The following is an 18,028-nucleotide window of genomic DNA, read 5'->3' as shown; positions in this document are numbered from 1 at the left end:
ACCTTCAAATTTCTTCTGTAGAGGAGCACACCGCTGTACCTTTGAAGGTACATTTACAGTAAATTCAGGAGAGCGCTAACTGCATGAAGGTAAACACAAACCCAAAGTGCTACAAAAAACCTAAGGTTACAAATTAATTTTATATAAATTATAAAATATATATATATTTTCCTTTCAAACATACCATTCCACCTTAAAAAAACCAAGCCTTTGAATGTAAACAAACCAGAGAGAACTTCAGTTCCCCACAATCATATTTGCCTTTAATTTTTCCTGTTCTGAAAATAGTATGAAGGGAACACAGTTTTGTTAATCTGTGTGAGTAGGAGTCAAATCAGCTTTTTGATATGTATAATTAAATTGTGACTACAAGAGCAAGATTAACATACTTAAGTTTTAGGTTCCCAGCATGTCCTGGTCATTTAAGAGGGCAACCTGAGCTTACCTTAGAACCTACTCTGTGGTTCAAGACCATTTCCTGGTTGCCTCTTGCCAAGCCAGGATTACAGATATATTAATTACCTTGATTTAACTGATCAATTCTTTGAGGCACCAGTTTTTTTCCTTAAGTTTTTTTTTCCAATCCTTTCTGCTCAACCTTGTGGCCTCTTCTTGGATAATGGAATGGCATGCAGATTATGCCTTTTCAAGAGTCAGTGAAAAAATCCTTTCACTTATTTCTCAGCAGAGCCTCTCTAAATCTCATAACAAGCCCTCTGAAACGCCTTGAATGCCATCATTAACCCTGAAGCAAGTGCTGCACTCGATTTTATTAAGTTACATTTTAATTACAGCAGCTAAGCAAAGAACTTAATGCTCTTTGCGTGTCCCTCGGAGCTCCCATTCACCTTGATATGGGGGGGAGGCTGGGTTTCTGCAAGCCTAAGCTTCCTGATTGGGTTACACATAGGGAATAATGAGTGCTTTTCTGTTGTCTCAGCTGATCTGAAGTTAAGCTCTCCGGAGCGGGGCATTCACCGACGCCGTGCCACATTTACATATACATGAGATTTAAAAAGCCCTTTTGGCTTCTGGATTAGTTCAGCCTACTCACAAGCTCAGGCTACCTTTCCGCATCACCAGCGCTTTATAGGACGGCTCCATCGGACAATAAACCCCATGAGCCTTTGATCTGGAGTTGAGGGTCAAAACGTCCATTGAGATTTTAAGTGGCTTGGCTAAGTATTCACTGCACAACATATTTGCATTTGGCCATAGCCTACTTTTGATTGCAGATTAGTGAACAGACACTCTTAAAAATGCCACAATCTTTAGGAAAATTTCAGTGAATGGTTTCCTAATGTACCACTCTGCTAAATAAGGCATGCAAGTTTAAATGCAATGTTCATGATTTTAAAAAAATATGCTTTTTATAAAATTTTGAGGATGTTTCCTCACCAAATCATACCTGCAATGTGGGGGTTCTGACTATTGAAAAGCAGGGGGTAATGGGGATACGAATGTATGCAGAGCAACAGATGGACTACAGTCTGTAATTTTAGAAGTATAGAGTCCTCATGTATAGTGGTCAAAGGTAGGTGTTCCTAATCTTATATATATATATATATATATATATATATATATATATATATATATATATATATATATATATATATATATATATATATATAATAAATAACAATTTTTTCCACCATTCTGCCATTCAATTGGCACATGGGTACCTGTGCTAAACACCTGTGTTGTGTAAGTGACTCATTACTCATTAGTAGAGGTGTTTTGAACATACAATAATCCCATGTACCTATTATGTTGTGAACCTGGTGTCATTTACTTTCATTGTGAGTTGAATGTGTGTGGTTTATTTGGTTCCCTAGCAACCAAAAAATAAAAATCTCAAATAGTATCAGGTGTTCAGACGGAGTGATCTAAGTCTCATTTGCCCCAGCATTTCATGCTCACATACTGTACACAATGCTCGACAATATGTCCAGACAACTTGCATTACTACTGACATTACATCACCTGCCAGGCAAGTACAGACAGGGTCACTTTTGACTGATCTCTGTAACATCCTCTTCCTCTTATTGAGAAACACTTTAGAAACTGGAGTAAACCACTGAGGCGCTGTCAGATCAGATGTTTCTGCAGAAGAGGCTCTTGGGGAAAGTGATAGGCAGAAAAAGATCACACACAGATGAATGAATCTGCTCTGGAGGATATCTATCCTCACTCCCTGTTTACATGAAGACACATTTCCTCTTCCCACAGCTGAACATGCTCTTGTTTTGTTTGCTTGTTTATGTGCATGGTCCTTTGTTTTGTACTGATTCAGAGCGGAAAGATGTTGAGGTTGAGAACTTGAGTTGGGGGATTATTCGATGCTTTACAGACACAAGGCCATGACCTCTTTTTTAGAATGGACTGAAAAATGAAATGGTGGGGAACAAACATTTTCCACTGTGGAAGAGGGTGTGTGGTACACTGTGATCTTAAAGCACCCAGAAAAGCTCACTAGAACCTTATTTTGTGCTTCAGTGTGCAGTGAAACACATAATATGCTTTAAATTTCATTAATTCCTCTCTGAAGCTGATACACATTAACTTAATATCAGCAGTGCCAAGTGTCAGGAAGAGGGGTATTAAAGATGATGTTCATGGTTTTAAGCATGGTTTTAAGGCATGACTGTGTGGTACTCCAGCTGCACAGCTTCAGAGAGAACGCTTCTGAATTGAGTGGTCAGGGCAGCAGAAAAGGTCACTGGGTCTGACCTCCCCAGCCTGGAGAGTGTCTACACCAGCAGACTCAGCAAGGAAACAACATACCCCGACCACCACGTTTTCAAAGTCCTGCCATCTGGAATGTGCACTGTCACGGTAAAACCATTCATTCATTCATTCATTATCTGTAACCCTTATGCAGTTCAGGGTCGTGGTGGGTCCAGAGCCTACCTGGAATCATTGGGCGCAAGGTGGGGAATACACCCTGGAGGGGGCGCCAGTCCTTCACAGGGCAACACAGACACACACACACACATTCACTCACACACTCACACCTACGGACACTTTGGAGTCACCAATCCACCTACCAACGTGTGTTTTTGGACTGTGGGAGGAAACCGGAGCACCCGGAGGAAACCCACGCGGACACGTGGTGAACACACCATCTCCTCACAGACAGTCACCCTGAGCGGAAATCGAACCCACAACTGCGACACTACCTGCTGTGCCACTGTGCCGCCCACGTTAAAACAAGTCTTATACATAGCAATTGCACCTTTTTTTATACAGAGACCTTTAACATAATCTTGGGATTTGCTACATAAGCTTAGGATCACAACCTACTTTTCTTCTTGCACGTCCGATTATCACTGTAATTTCTATTGCAATATCTACCTCAAGACTGCTTATGTTTCATATTGCTGACTATTCTGCTGCCAGTAAAAATTTGCATACGCACGGTAAATTCACCAGTGTCAAATGAACACTATTAGCGTTAAATTAAAACTGTTAGTGTAATAATTTAACACTCTCAGTGTTAAGTTAACACTAATAACTGGAGAATTTGCTGTGTGTGTTGCTGCTTGGGTAAACTGTCAACAAAATTTTGTTATGCTCACATATAATGACTATACAGACTCTCTTATTTCTCATTTTATCTCATATCTCTTATAGAACTCAGAGAATGTTTCCTCATCGTTTGCTAGCTCACTGTTTGAATTAGATTCAGTGTATGTAAAGCAAAATAGTTGTCTAGGTCTGTGCTGGCATACGCTTTCTCTCATAAGTGACTGGCTCAGTTGAAAAGCATGAAAAGAGATGAGGATGTTGCTTTATTCCTGCTCCATAGGCGGTAAGATTGACTTATTTTTCCTGTTACAGATGCATTAATTAATCTCCAAATTTGGGAAACTGCTAACTGCATGAAAATAATCACATACCAAGAGAGTTACAAAACTAAACAACTCAAGTTACAAATGAGTTTCTGTGGTAATTCAAGCAGTGTAAAAAGACATAGACAAGTTCAACTTCAACCATAAACCAGCTACAGTTACTTGCTCAAACTTATTGTTACACTTCAAAAGATGCACAAGTTTCTGAATGAACACAAATGAAAGGGGAAGTTTGTTTTGCTGTGAGAACAGTTGTTCTCCAGGATGTTTTTAAGAATTTATTGTTTGTTCAGAAATGACATTTATACTCCACATTTAATCCATCCATGGCAGTGAACCAACACACACTAGTGGATATGGCAGTCAACCCTCACACACTTGGGTCCAAAGCTGGCCACATCAGTGCCTTGGGAGTAGTTGAGGCTTTATTCTTTATGACTCAGCTACACCCACAAAACTGCCACCTGATTTCAACTTCAACTGAACCATAGTGCCCCATTCTGCCAATCTGTACAGTGCTGTAAAAGTGATTTACACTGTAGATTGAATGGCACACACAGGTTTTGTTTGCGGAAAACCCCCCAGCAATATTAGAAATAAGGAGACATATTTCAACATTTTTAATATGAATGTGAGTTAGGAGTTCCACTTGCAGATAAAGTCCTGCCCTTCAGCAAAAAACATCCAATTGAATTGAAATTTTTAAGTTTTATTTTATTATTATTGTACATCATTGTAATAATTACTAGGCTCGGTCAACATACAGGATATTGCACTGATCACAGTGCAAGTTTGACAGGATGATGTTCCAGATCTTGGCTTCAGGAAGTTTTCTCTAACTGTACCTTAATGAATTTTAATAAAATACCCTGTTCTAGATACTCCACCCTCTTTCAAAGTTCTGTTATGTGATATGAAATTAAAACAGGTACACAGACATGTTTCAGATAGTTTTGGACCTGGTGTCACACAGTGCTTCTCACTCTAGATGGGTAGGTTGCTTCTGTTAATCCAACCTGAGTCTGTGTAATGTTAGCCAGTACAAGTGTCTGTAAAATAGGCTGCAGTTAATGCTCCTTCTAGTGTGTTGAGCTGTTAAATATCTTGGATCTTGCAACCAGCAAGAGGGACAGATCATAAGAAACAAATAATAAAGAAATGATGCATGTACCTAACAGAAGCTGTTATGTATGGTTCAGATGAATATGTCTCTACATTGTAATAAAACAATGATGATCCATGTGAAACAGAGATTAGCTGCTAAATTTACAAAGCCACACAGCTCCAAATATAAAAATTTCAAGCATGCTCCTGGAGCACGATAAATCACTTCCAGCCAATGTCTCTCATGGTTAAATCATCTGGAAAAGCTGTCCTTGTCTCCATGCTGTTGTAGTAGCAGACATCTCCTCTGTGCTGGGTCAGGGAGGACAGCTGTGTGGAGATGCTCTTCACTGCTTCCTCAGGGACCTTTACTAAATCTGAGTCTGAGGTTGTGGTCTGAGTTGCAGTTCTAGCCAAGCTTGTTTTCTGCATCATTTCCTGTGATATATCCTCCCTCACCATCTGACAGGTGGAAAAAGAAGAGTACAGCCCAGTCCGGCATTGATCTCTCTTTTAGACGTTGCCTGATTGCAAAGTCTTGTTAATATAATATTTTCTCACTAAGGGATTTTATTGTAAGAGTGTTATACAATTATCCACATTCTTTTTAATCATGATTATTCAAGTTAAAATGCTTGTTTTTCCTTTTTTTCCTTTATTCCCTTGTATTTATTTGGAAGGGTGACAAACACATATCAACTACATTATTATACTACATTATTTATACTTTATTATAACTTGGGAAAGAAATTGTGTTGGGATTTAAGGCAAAGATGTGCTTGAATTTTCATTGATTCATTTCCTTGTTTTTCTCGCTTCTGCTTTGCCCTTTTTTAATAATAAAGTTCAAATTGTTCACACACATGTTGGTAGGTGGCTTGGCGACTCAAAAAAAAGTGTTCGTAGGTGTGAGTGTGTGAGTGTGTGTGTTGCCCTGTGAAGGACTGGCGCCCCCTCCAGGGTGTATTCCCGCCTTGCGCTCAATGATTCCAGGTAGGCTCTGGACCCACTGCGGCCCTGAACTGGATAAGAGTTACAGATAATGAATGAATGAATTGTTATTAACAGATCTGTACTACAGGCAGGACTGTCCAGCTCAAATGTTCTGTTTGTGAAGCCACACTGTTGCAGAATGAGGCCTAGCATTGAAAAAACATGGACTTCCAAGGAAAAGAGCTTGCGTTGATCCAGTTCAGTTGGACCTTCACAAATTTGCAAAGCACTGATGCACTCGTCTGAGAAGTGTTTACTTTTGCATCACTGATAACACACTGCATGGTCCCTTTAGGTTTTTCTAACAGAGAAATCAACTGAAAACAAGCTGAAACAACACACATTTTCTTGTCTGGTCTTTCAGATCATATGAGATAAGCTTGCTCCCAGAGAACTCAGCAGCATTTCTACTTAGAAATAATGTGTGACTTTCTCCTTGTGTAAAAGGACAATGCTTTAATGACAATCCATTTTCTCATTCAGTACCATCTGAGGGCTCAATAAGGGCTCAGCAGTGAACAATAAGGACTCAGCACTGCATCCTCTGGACTGGTGGAGCACTCTCCAAACTAACTAGAGTGTTGCCTGTGTTCCAGAGCCAATCATTTGACGCTGGTACGTGACTTTACTAATGTTCTTAGGACTGAATACCATCAAATCGTCACCGATATGTTCCAGTATCAAGTGTAAAGCCTTTGCCAGAAGAGTAGAAACTCGATACACATGCTTGATAAGCAGGTGTTCAGAATTGTTTTGCATAACAGTATATTTTACATAGCACTTCAAAAGAATACAAATACCTTTATACAGAATTAAAAAAAAAATACAGAATAACAACTTTCTGGTCTTTTTATTACATTTCAAGAATATCCTTATAATTTAATAAAGGATTTATATTTATATAATGATTCAAGCGTGTAGCCTATTGGAGACTTGTACATGATAAATTTGAAGGTGGTTTTATTTTTGTTTTTTTTCTCTGAAATTACTTACACAACTACACACACACACACACACATGCACACATTGACATACACATTAAGCTAGAGCAGTTGTTGAGTAAGCAGACTGTAATGGTGGAGCTGTCAGCATGGTGAGTGGAGGGAGGATGTGGGTAAGGAGTTGGAGCCATGGTGCCAGCCAAACATCACACCTCACTCCCCTCCCTCTCTTTTTCCACTCGTCTTTCCTCTCTTCCACTGCCATCACTCCCCTATTGCCTAACCCCTATTCTTGTGCATGTACTTGTCTTGGGTTGTGTGTGTGTGTGAGTGTGGTCTAGATTTATATTACGTTCGGGGGACATAAATCTGTTTACACATTCACATTATGGGAACTTATGGAGACAAAAACAAGTCCATGCGACTAAATATTAGGGTTAAGCTAGTAGTAGTTATGTTTGAACTTAATATGAGCCTCCACAAAATGAGTAGTCTATGTAATGTATCCTGAATACATTTGTGTGTGTGTGTGTGTGTGTGTGTGTGTGTGTGTGTGTGTGTGTGTACCTGCTGATGTAGTGGGAGTGAACAGACGTCACTGAGACAGGAAGAGTGCCCCCCCAACACCACTTGAAACAGGAAGGGAATGACGGAGAAACAGAACCTTGACCAAAGTGACCATGATAGTGATGATGAAAAGGAAGGTGACATGTGACATCACACGCCTACACCCTCACATACTGACACATACACACACGTGCACACACATCACTATGTGAGGACTGTATCAGGGTGGCAGGAAGTGCTGCTCAGGAGTGCAATTTTGTCTGTTTTGAGAAGAATGGAAGGGTGGACCTCTCCTAGTTATCTGTTGTGACTTCCTGGGTTAGTGTCTGTGAGTGCGTGTGTGTATCTTTCCCAGTTATTGCTGTTCCACCAAGGATACTGATCCGGAATAATACTTAAATAATACATGAAATGTTTTTAAACAAGTAGCTCTTTGTTGTGTCCATCACACTGTAGGGAAGTTCATGTAAAATAGTAAAGGTGAGAAAAACTATGGGAAGATTGTGTCTTTTCAGCATGCAACAAATACATTATTTATTGGGACTTATGTTCAATTTCTGTTTTAACAAAATCTACAAAGGCAGTAATTTCTAATCATAGAAGGTAGGGATATATTTGAAAGGAGAAAAACAGAATGTCTCAGTAATGCTCTGAGGGCATATTTAAAATCACTGATAAAATTTGAGAAAAAATCCCATAAACAGAATATAGCATTTGGCACACGGGCTTTGTTCTGGTTACAGAGAATACATATATCTTCACGACAAGTGTCAGCTGTTCCCACTTGTGGATTCACTAGCAAACTGATGCCTATAAACAAATTTAGATGCATGGTGAACATTACAAGCTTTCCCGTTAATTTTTAGGTGTGAAGTATCTCATAGATGTCGTTTGTAACTCACTCACAGACCACCACTTACTCACTCAGGTTTAACAACATGCTTCACAAGTAGCAGTGAATCAATGAATCAATCAACCAAGCAATTAATTTTTCAATTTTTTAATTTTTTTTATAAGTGATTTATCTGACTCTGTCTATAGTCAGTCTAGGAGTCCTTAATATTTCCAGTGTCAATAACAATTTGTTCAGGAAGGCATTTTTATTTAAAAAACTAAATCTTAATTTGACAAGTTACTGACATTCACAAGTAGATTTACCTTCCAAAAAGTACCTAGTCATGAGATAAGCTTCTACTCTGGAGTAGGAACTAAAATTATTCTTAGAACTTTAGCCGAGGAAATAAAATCCACCATTGCTTCTTCAATGGAAGTACTTCTGAAAGACATTCTGGTTCTTGAGACGGCTCTTGCAGTGATAGCAGACTGTATCCATTTGTCCATACTTGTACAGTAAGGTTCAGCTGTATCTGTTAGCTATAACAGTTTATAGCTATGTAAAATGTGCCTTTTTGAGTGCTATATGGCATTTATGTGTGTTTGCGGGTACATGTGTGTATGCCTAGTATACATTTATGACATTCCAAGCTTACATGCTCTAACACACACTCACACACTTTCACCACATCAGAGCTGCCCTGACTGACAGGATCCGCTTACCCCTGTTCAAGGCAGTGGCTCCTGTGTGGATTTCGTTACGGGGGGCTATTTTTACAGTCCAGACGATGGAGGGCCTCTAGTTGTCAATGCACTTTCCCTTTTAGTCCCACACAGTGTCACCAGTTATTAAGCCATCATTATTCGATCCCAGACGAGCTTCCACAGATCATTTCAAAAGAAGAAACTGGTCTTTATCACTGTGTGTAAATAGCTGAAAGCTCTTGCTTCATGGAATTGCTGCAGGGAAGGACACCTGTAGGTTTACCCTCTGAAACTCCACCCACAGCCGTTTAGTCAAACATTCATTTTCCCCCAGATAATTTATACACAACAGCTGCTTTTTAAATTGTGTAAAAAACAGTTACGGACATCACTGCAGCAATGAGCAAAATATTGTCACTGGGATTTACTGTTGCTAAGATTACCAAAGACTTTTTCTGGTCTGTTTTTGTTGTAGCACCATTTTAACAATTATACTCCTCTATACATAATGCAAAAAATGGTCTGTGATTGGTCAGAATTCTTGTTCGGCTGCCCTTACTTTAATAATGTCCTTGGATGTTTAGCAGAGGACGAGATTGCTATGGTCTGTGAGGTGTGGAAATAGAGAGCCAATCTCTCATCTCACCAAGACGCCATTTGCCTTTGGTGTAAACAAGTAAAGAGCATGTTTGGAGCCGAAGGTGCTGAGATATAAGAGCTTGGGGTGTGTATGTGTGGTGGTGGAGCGGGTTTGGGGTGGGGGGGCAGGCTCATGAAAGCAGGAAGTTTTCACACACACACACACACACACACACAGAGCCAACATTTTTTTTTGTAGGTTTTATTTTAGATCGGATGTATATCTACACATCAGAGAGACTGGGAAGTAGCCATACTTTTTTTGGAGGAGCTGCTTTGTGTTTAGCCTTTGCTTGTGTATTTGTAAGTTGACAGTAACCCATTCACCTTATCAAAGGTATGATTGCGAGCTAACTGCTTTGACCACCACCCTCAGAAGTATGAGTATGCATGTGTTTGTGTTTGTTTTTGTTGTGTGTGCACCAAGATATTAAGAGATACAAAGAACAATAACATTTTTCAACTTATATGTTTGCACAAGATGTACTAGACAGAACACAGTGAGACTATGGGACAATGTACATGATTCAGTCTCCATCCACAAATGGCCTCCTGTCCACAGTGTGCCTGTCTCTGGCTGAAATGCAAACAGCTCCTCACTCCCTATATAGTGAAGTACATAAGTCATAGAACTACAATATACATGCAGCAAGCACCAGATTTCAGAATCCCATATATGAATAAATATAAACTGTCATTCATTCATTCATTATCTGTAACCGCTTATCCATTTCAGGGTCAAAGTGGGTCCAGAGCCTACCTGGAATCACTAGGCACAAGGCAGGAACACACCCTGGAGGGGGCGCCAGTCCTTCACACACTCACACATTCACTTACACACACAGACCTTATTGAGTCGCCAATCCACCTACTGACTTATGTTTTTTTGGACCGTGGCAGGAAACTGCAGCACCCGGAAGAAACCCACGCAGACACTGGGAGAACACACCAATCTCCTCACAGTCACCCAGAATGGGACTCGAACCCACAACCTCCAGGTCCCTGGAGCTGTGTGAACACACCCTGGAGGGGGCACCTGTCCTTCACAAGGTGAACCCACAACCCCAGCACTATCAGGACCTAGATTCAGTAATTTCATGACTTGCACAGTGCACTACATAGGGAGTATTGAGTGATTTTGGGATGTACAGCGCTTTCTTTCATGCTTCGTGTTGTTTTGATGTTTCCCTTTTAGAGGTACTGTGGTCCCCTATGGACTGACATGATAACACATCCTTTTTTGTTTTTGTCTGGACAGGGATATTTTCAAAAAACGAAAAATATCCGTTTTTTAAAAAACAAACAGATCTGTGTGTTCAGGGGCCTCAGTCCATCCGTCAAGTCATATTTGTGCAGATTTTTCTCAGCTGTGGTTTTACAATGGTCATCCTCCTCTACTACTGACAAGCAGCTGTGGCTTTGGACACTGTATATGTGTCTGTTGTGCTTGTTTTTCCTGTCAAAACTGCAACTGGATCACCCTCTTCTCTGTTATTTCTACAGAAACAGTATGAAACTGAAAGAAAAGACAGTAACAACAAATTGAAAAAATTAGGGAAACAAAAAAAACAAAAACAAAGGCCAAAGCTAGAGAAACTGTTTTTTTTTTTTTACTTTTTTTGTATGAAACATCTCATTGCCAGGGCCCATTGGCAGCCAGATTATGAAACACACATTAAAGCCATTAAATTAGACTTTTTTAAAATAAGACTTACTTGAAGACCAGTGCTAGATAATTATAAATGTATTTTTGTGGGCGGTGATTAGGAGGCTTTGACATTTGAGAAATGTCAACAGTGTGATGTGGCTCCTCTAGAGCCAGATAGAAATATATATCACCAGCAAGTGCATAATCTAAAACCACCTAGAACACAGACATACAGTGCTAGTGAAAAGTTTGGACACTTCTTCTCATTAGTCATTGGTGGAATAGGGCTATTCACTGTATAGAACTGTGTACCAGCCCCTACCTCTGCACAACACAAGTTATGGTCTCAAACACATTAAGAAGGTGAGCTGTTCTACAAATTAACTCTTGACGAGGCCACAGCTGTTCACTGAAAACCATTCCAGGTGATGACCTCATGAAGCTGATTAAGAGAACGCCAAGAGTGTGCAAAGCTGTCATCAAAGCAAAAGGTGACTACTTCAAAGAATCTAAAGTATAAAACATATTCTGGTTTCTTTAATACTTTTTTTTGTTTACTACATCATTCCATACGTGTTCCTTCATAGTTTTAAAGTCTTCCATATTCATTTACAATGCAGAAAATAATAAAAAACAAAGAAAAACACGGAATGAGAATATGTCCAATTTTTGACTGGTACTGTACATTCACTATATGTGTGGAAAATGGCCCAAAACAAAAGAAACAAAGTGGGTGAGTCCAAACATTTGATGTTTCTCTAAACCTCAAATACGGAGAATAGAGCCTCTGTCTTTTATACTTTGAGCTCAGCACCGCAGAAACTGCTCTATGTAACGTTTGGAGGCGGGCAGGAAACCATCATCCTAAAAGAGCACAGCTAGTCTCGTCCTTTTGGGTGGGTGAGTTAGGCCCCTCCTTTCCCTCCCTCCCCTCCCTTTATCACATGGATTTGTACCACCCAGTGTGGGCTGTCTGTCATACTTGGGCAGTCAGTGCTCTTCTTCAGTGCCTGGGGCACTCTCAGAGAATAAGGGGCAGTGCAGAAAGAATTGGTAGTTGACATCATGTGTCTAGGAGGAAGCACATGCTTGTCTTCAACATCCCAGTGTTGATTGCATGATGGTGGGATAGGAGAGTTAAGCTTGTGTGTTGAAATGGTGGGAAATTGGGTATAAATATATAGGAAGACTTAAAGTTATAGGTTGGATAATTATATATAGTGATGTCAAAAGCATTATCTTAGCCCCCCCCCCCCTCCTTTTTTCTCTCTCTCTTTCTCTTTCTCTCGCTCACTCTCTCTCTCTCAAATGCTTACGCTCTCTCTGAATATTTTCCTTAGCAAATTAAGCGATTCCAATTCAAAAATAATCAAAACTACACTATGACAAAATAAATTATTAAAAGGTTTGTTATACATATCACATTAGATATCACACGCATTTATCTCCCTCCCAAAACTACAAGGAAGTACTAATTAATTGATAATTAATTAACAATTAACAATTAATTGGTAGACATTAACTAATATAAATATAATTCCATTGTGATTGAGCTAACATTGATTCTTTATTTTATATTAAAATATCCATTATTTAAAAGCTTCAGTCTTATAAAGGGACAATGTATATCCATTAACTGTGCCCAAAAATTATGTTTATGTATTCTGAATCTTTTAATGTGCTTCGGCAAATTCAGTGCATTGATTTATTTCAGTGACTGTTAACAACACAGCCACTAATCAGACTCACACAATCAAACCTGTGCCGAGGACTGTCGGTCATGCCTCTCCTCCTTTCCTCGGGCTGCTCACTCGTTTACCCCCCTCCTCCGCCTTCAGCTGCTCTCCCTCCCTCCTCCCCTCTCCTCTCCTCCCCACGCCTCCCTTTCTCCGCTCTTGTGGATGGTGTAGAGCGCTCTCTCTCTCTTGCGCGCTCCCTTTTCCTCTCAGTCTGCCTGAGCTGTGGACAGGGCTGGAAGTGTGTGTCCTGAGCGTGTGTAAGAGAGAGAGAGAGAGAGAGAGAGTGTGAGAGAGAGTGTGTGGGTGTGTGTGTGTGAGCGCATGCACAGGAGAGTGGAGTAGTAGCTTTGTTGCGGGATCCCAGGCGAAAGTCTATCCATTCACTCTCAGCACCTTTAGAGGCTGACGAGAAACAAAGCCCAAGAGGAATACACCTGAACAACTATATTCCTAAGCTCCCCTCAAGGACCCGATGGAGCCATGTGAGCCCCCGTCCCTGCCTGCCTTGCCGGGGGGTCTTATTTAGGATTTGGTTGCTTTTGGAGAAGCTCCAAGGCTCTGGATCTCTCTGGGCTTGGGGAAGGACTGCAGAAGTGTGAGCTTCACCCCCAGAGGGAGGTGCTCTTTTCTGGCCACTCTGGGCAGTGAGCCCCACCTGGGCTGGAGAGCAGCGCTCCAGCACCATGGATTACCTGATAGGGATAGTACTGCTGCTGTGTGGGGCCACGCTGGCCCAGAGAGCAGACACCCAGCAGGCCAAGAGGAACGTGCCCCGGCTCAGGCTGTCCTACAATGGTAAGTTCAGCCAGTCCACCGCAGCCTGCTGAGACACTAATGCCTCCTAGAACTATTCTGCTCTAGTTGCTAGTTGCCTCCACTCGCTCAATCTCCAATCGCTCCATGTGCTTCATATTTTAAATTTACTACACAATCTGTACTAATTCTTCCTTTCTGTTCTCTATGACTCTTCTAATATATGTGCACAGTGAGCTTCATAAAAAGAGTGTAATTCTCCAGTTAATACCATTTTTAGATTAAAAATGAACACCTTATATTCTAAAAAACAAAATAAATAAAAAATACACATCTTAGAATGACTCTGCATTTATTACAGAGTCTAAGGCATTATAATGTGATGGAAAATAATACAAACTAATAAAGTAGGACAAATGAATGAGAAATGAACAAAGCAAGTACTTTGCAGCAATTTTAACTCGAAATTGAGACATTTTAACTGAAAATTTTTAAAAATATTTGAGCATTCCTTTCTCTCTTTTATGTACTTATTATATACATACCTACAGTTTACTCTCTGTTAAATTTAGGGTACATCAGACTTCTCATTTAATATGAACCTTGTCCATCTATCTAATATTTCAGCCTTTTCCATTAACTCGCCTTTGTGTTTGGTGTATTTATATCTGTCTATATTATTTTCTCCTGTTTTAGCTTCACTCTTTCATTTCTCTCTCTCTCTCTCTCTCTCTCTCTCTCTCTCTCTCTCTCTCTCTCTCTCTCTCCCGTGTATGATCGTCTATTCTCATTTTGCTCTGACAGATTGTTTCCATATGTTCAGGGAGGTCTGAGGGAAGTGTAGCTTTATGTGTGTGTGTGTGTGTGTGTGTGTGTGTGTGTGTGTGTGTGTGTGTGTGTGTGTTGGCGCTTGCTGGTTTTCTCCGCTGCACTGTCTGTCCCTCTGCTCTGAACCCTCTCTCTATGCCCTGTTTTACTGTTTTACCGACATCAAACCAATGGGCGTATCAAACTGTAATGGTGCTGAAGGGCCGACCAGGGGTCTGTGAGGGGTTGGCTTTTATCCCATTCCTCAAAAATCTATTTTACATCCATCTTTGGAGTTTATTAGTTCTGTCCCGGCTTCAAGGGAAGTCCACACACACACATTGATGAAGGTACATGCAGCTGTGTGCTTACGCTTATGGACATACCCTTAAGCACTTACAGTACCTTATTCTTTATGAGATCTGTAGCTTAACTGGTAGAGTTTGTTAGGGTCATAGGTTCAGTTCCCATGTCAGTAACATATCTGTGTGTTGTATCTCTGGTATAGGTTTAATCCAAGGGCATGTGGTTTATGTATTTAAGTATGTATAGTAGTTTTGATAGATTGGATTAATTATTAATTCTTTTTCATTTTTCTTACATTCGCACGATATAAATTGCAGCCGATGAAGAATTATAACTAGAAAATATTTCTGTTTGCCAATTGAAGCAAGTTTGGAATGGCTCACTCAAATAAAGTTACTGAAATCTAATGATAAGTCCTCCCAGCAGTATTAATGTCTCCCAGTGTAAGAGCGCTGCTGCTGCATGTGTGAATGGTGGTGGTGGTGGTAAACATGTTATTCTCTGGACAGAGTGTTATTTTGCATGGCGACAGTGGAGAACCCCAGTCTGAAGCAGCTTTTTTTTTTTTTTTTTTTTTTTTTTGTGAACCAGGGCTTTTTCATCTCCCACGGAAATAAGCACCAACATTTTTGGCATATTTTTGGCCGTTTTCACTTTTAATGTCAGCTCAGCGAGCCACTGCGGTTCTTCGTCCAGAAACATGACCGAAAGTATATGGCCCAATGTGTGGCGGTACTCTCTCTCTCTCTCTCTCTTTCTCTCTGTCTCTCTCTAACTCTCTTTCATAGTATAAATGCCGATGCTGGTGAGTATATGAGTTTCCGGTGTTTGTGCTGATTGTAAGGTTAGAGCAAGGCACAGATTTACTCCAACACCCTCTCATTTCTTTTATAGATGGAGGGAGTTATTTTGGTCCTTGAGTGTGTCGTCTAAAACACTCAGACGACACTAGACTAGAGAAATTGAGAGAGCGAGAGCGTGAGAATTCACACAAACTCGAGCAGCCAATGCCCAAAAAAAAAAGCATTTGATGTCAATGGGTTCTGAATGTGGCCTTTGTGGTTTATGAGATTTAGCATGTGCACGTTTTTAATATAAAAAAGGTGCAGGTCCACCTGTGGCCAATCACATGCTCCTCTAAACTAATTCCAATACACTGAGATGGCCCAAGGCATTATGGGAGAAATTACATACTGTGGATTATCAAAGCAGTCAGTACTAATTTACAGATTTAACACAGAGGATATTTGAATGCCTCTGAACACACCAGAAATATAGTATGGAGGGCAAAAATATGGGTAACACTGCTGACTTTGATGCCAAAGACTGGGATTAAATTCTCCGTTCTGTAAACACAACACACCCTTGGGCAAGACTCCTAAAACTAGATTCGCCACTATAAGTTTGCTCAGTATATGATCAGAGCATCTACCCACTGCCACTATAGCACACTTAACTGTACACTCTTAAAAATAAAGGTGCCATAGAAGAACCATTTTACATTCCATAAAGAGTCATGTTAGTTAAAGAGATGTGTGAGTGTGAAGAACCTTATAATGGAAAGGTTCTTTGCCAATGGGATCCACTTCTTTATGGGATCCAAAGTTGTTTTTCTATTGCATCGCTCAAATAACACTTTGTAGCACCTGCATATTTAAGAGCGTAACTAAGATCATACAGCAGCACATATCAGTTCTTACCATTACATGACAACACATGGCATTATGCAGAATTGCATTATAATGTAGTATAATATGGCAGAGTGAGGAGGAGTCGGACCAGGAGTTGGTTCTTATGTTTTGAGGGCTGAGCTCAGTTGGGGCTAGGAACCAGAATCCTGTAAAGTCGCTTTGTGTTAAAGCCAGTGGAAAAAGTTCACTCTATAAATAAAATTAGATAAAATAAGATAGAATTGAACAGGACAGAGTGGAGAGAGCATAGCTTTACCACAGGGAATATGTCACTGTTAACATCACCAATAAACATCAAGCTGATATTTATTGTGCAATCTGCTTGTCACGTTTGTTATCAGCTAAATCTACAGAAAGATACAAGGCCAAAATAGCAGAATAGTAATAATGGAGTAATAATAAAGTTAATAAAAAAGTAATAATAATAATAATAATAATAATAATAATGCTCCTGTCTGGTCATCTATTCAATGGATCTGGCCACTATACTGTGTATACAATTTTAGCCAAATCTATGTGGCTTTTTTCTCATTCTGGGTTTACATTAATTACATTACATTTACAATAATAGGAAATCAAGAGAATCTACCGCTGTGACTGCAGTAAGAGTGCTTAAGTGGAGCTGAGCTGTTCACAGTGTTCAGAGCGTCAAAACATGTCAAACCGTCTACCGGCAATGAAAAAAAAACACACTTTAGCACCATGTAGTGTACAAAAAGCTCTGTCACACACAGAGAGAGAGAGAGAGAGAGAGAGATGAGTGCCTGAACGAGAGAAAGTGTGTCTGAATGTGTTTTTGGCCGGCAAGGTGTGTGAGCATAGAGACAGGCTAAGATAATTAGACACCTGGCCATGGTGATAGAGCTGTTTGTGTGTGTGCGTATGTGTGTGTGTGTTATGGAGTGGTCCACAGGTGTTTGATGGCTCTTTTGATGCCTTGCAGAGTGACAGATCGGCGTTCTCACCCACACACTGTCTGAGCGTCAGAGAAAGAGAGAGGAGGAAGGATGAAGGGATCGAGAGAAAGAGAGAGAGGGAGAGCTTTAATGAAAGGAGCTGGCAGACAGTAGTTGGCCAGGCGAGGCTGGTCGTTAAGTGAAGTGTCATTCATTCTCACTCCCCCTGTGAATGCAGCATAGTAATTAAGCCAAATAAACACGAAGAGCTACTCTCAGGGGACACACTATCAAGCAAGCATGTGGAGAGCACTCGCTCCAGGGGATGCACACTCACACACACACACACACACATACACGTTCATGATGGGTCGAACCCTCACTTGGGACCGGCAAGTTCAAGAAACAATTCCGTCAACCAAGCTAATATCACCGAATGAATGAAAGCGAATGGCCAGCAATTAGCATAATGCAAATGCAAATTGGCAGGTACTAGCATCAATAGCCGAGCTATTCCTTTAAAGACCGTTCCCCAGAGGAAGACCTCAAAAGAT

At 40.4% G+C, this 18,028-nt stretch overlaps 1 protein-coding gene across 1 annotated transcript in view; it reads left to right on the top strand.

Moving 5' to 3' along the window:
* The first annotated feature begins 13,278 nt into the window (after positions 1–13,278).
* sema3aa (sema domain, immunoglobulin domain (Ig), short basic domain, secreted, (semaphorin) 3Aa) overlaps positions 13,279–18,028 on the top strand; it is a 66,903-nt gene continuing 62,153 nt past the window's right edge. Inside the window, exon 1 of the mRNA XM_066666986.1 lies at positions 13,279–13,816. Coding sequence (XP_066523083.1) covers positions 13,705–13,816 — 112 coding nt within the window. The 5' untranslated portion in view covers positions 13,279–13,704. The remainder of the gene's footprint in view (positions 13,817–18,028) is intronic.

The sequence above is a fragment of the Hoplias malabaricus genome, chromosome 4 (genome assembly GCF_029633855.1).
Source record: "Hoplias malabaricus isolate fHopMal1 chromosome 4, fHopMal1.hap1, whole genome shotgun sequence".
Classification (NCBI taxonomy): Eukaryota; Metazoa; Chordata; class Actinopteri; order Characiformes; family Erythrinidae; genus Hoplias; species Hoplias malabaricus.
This window is presented reverse-complemented; position numbering and strand designations above follow the sequence as displayed.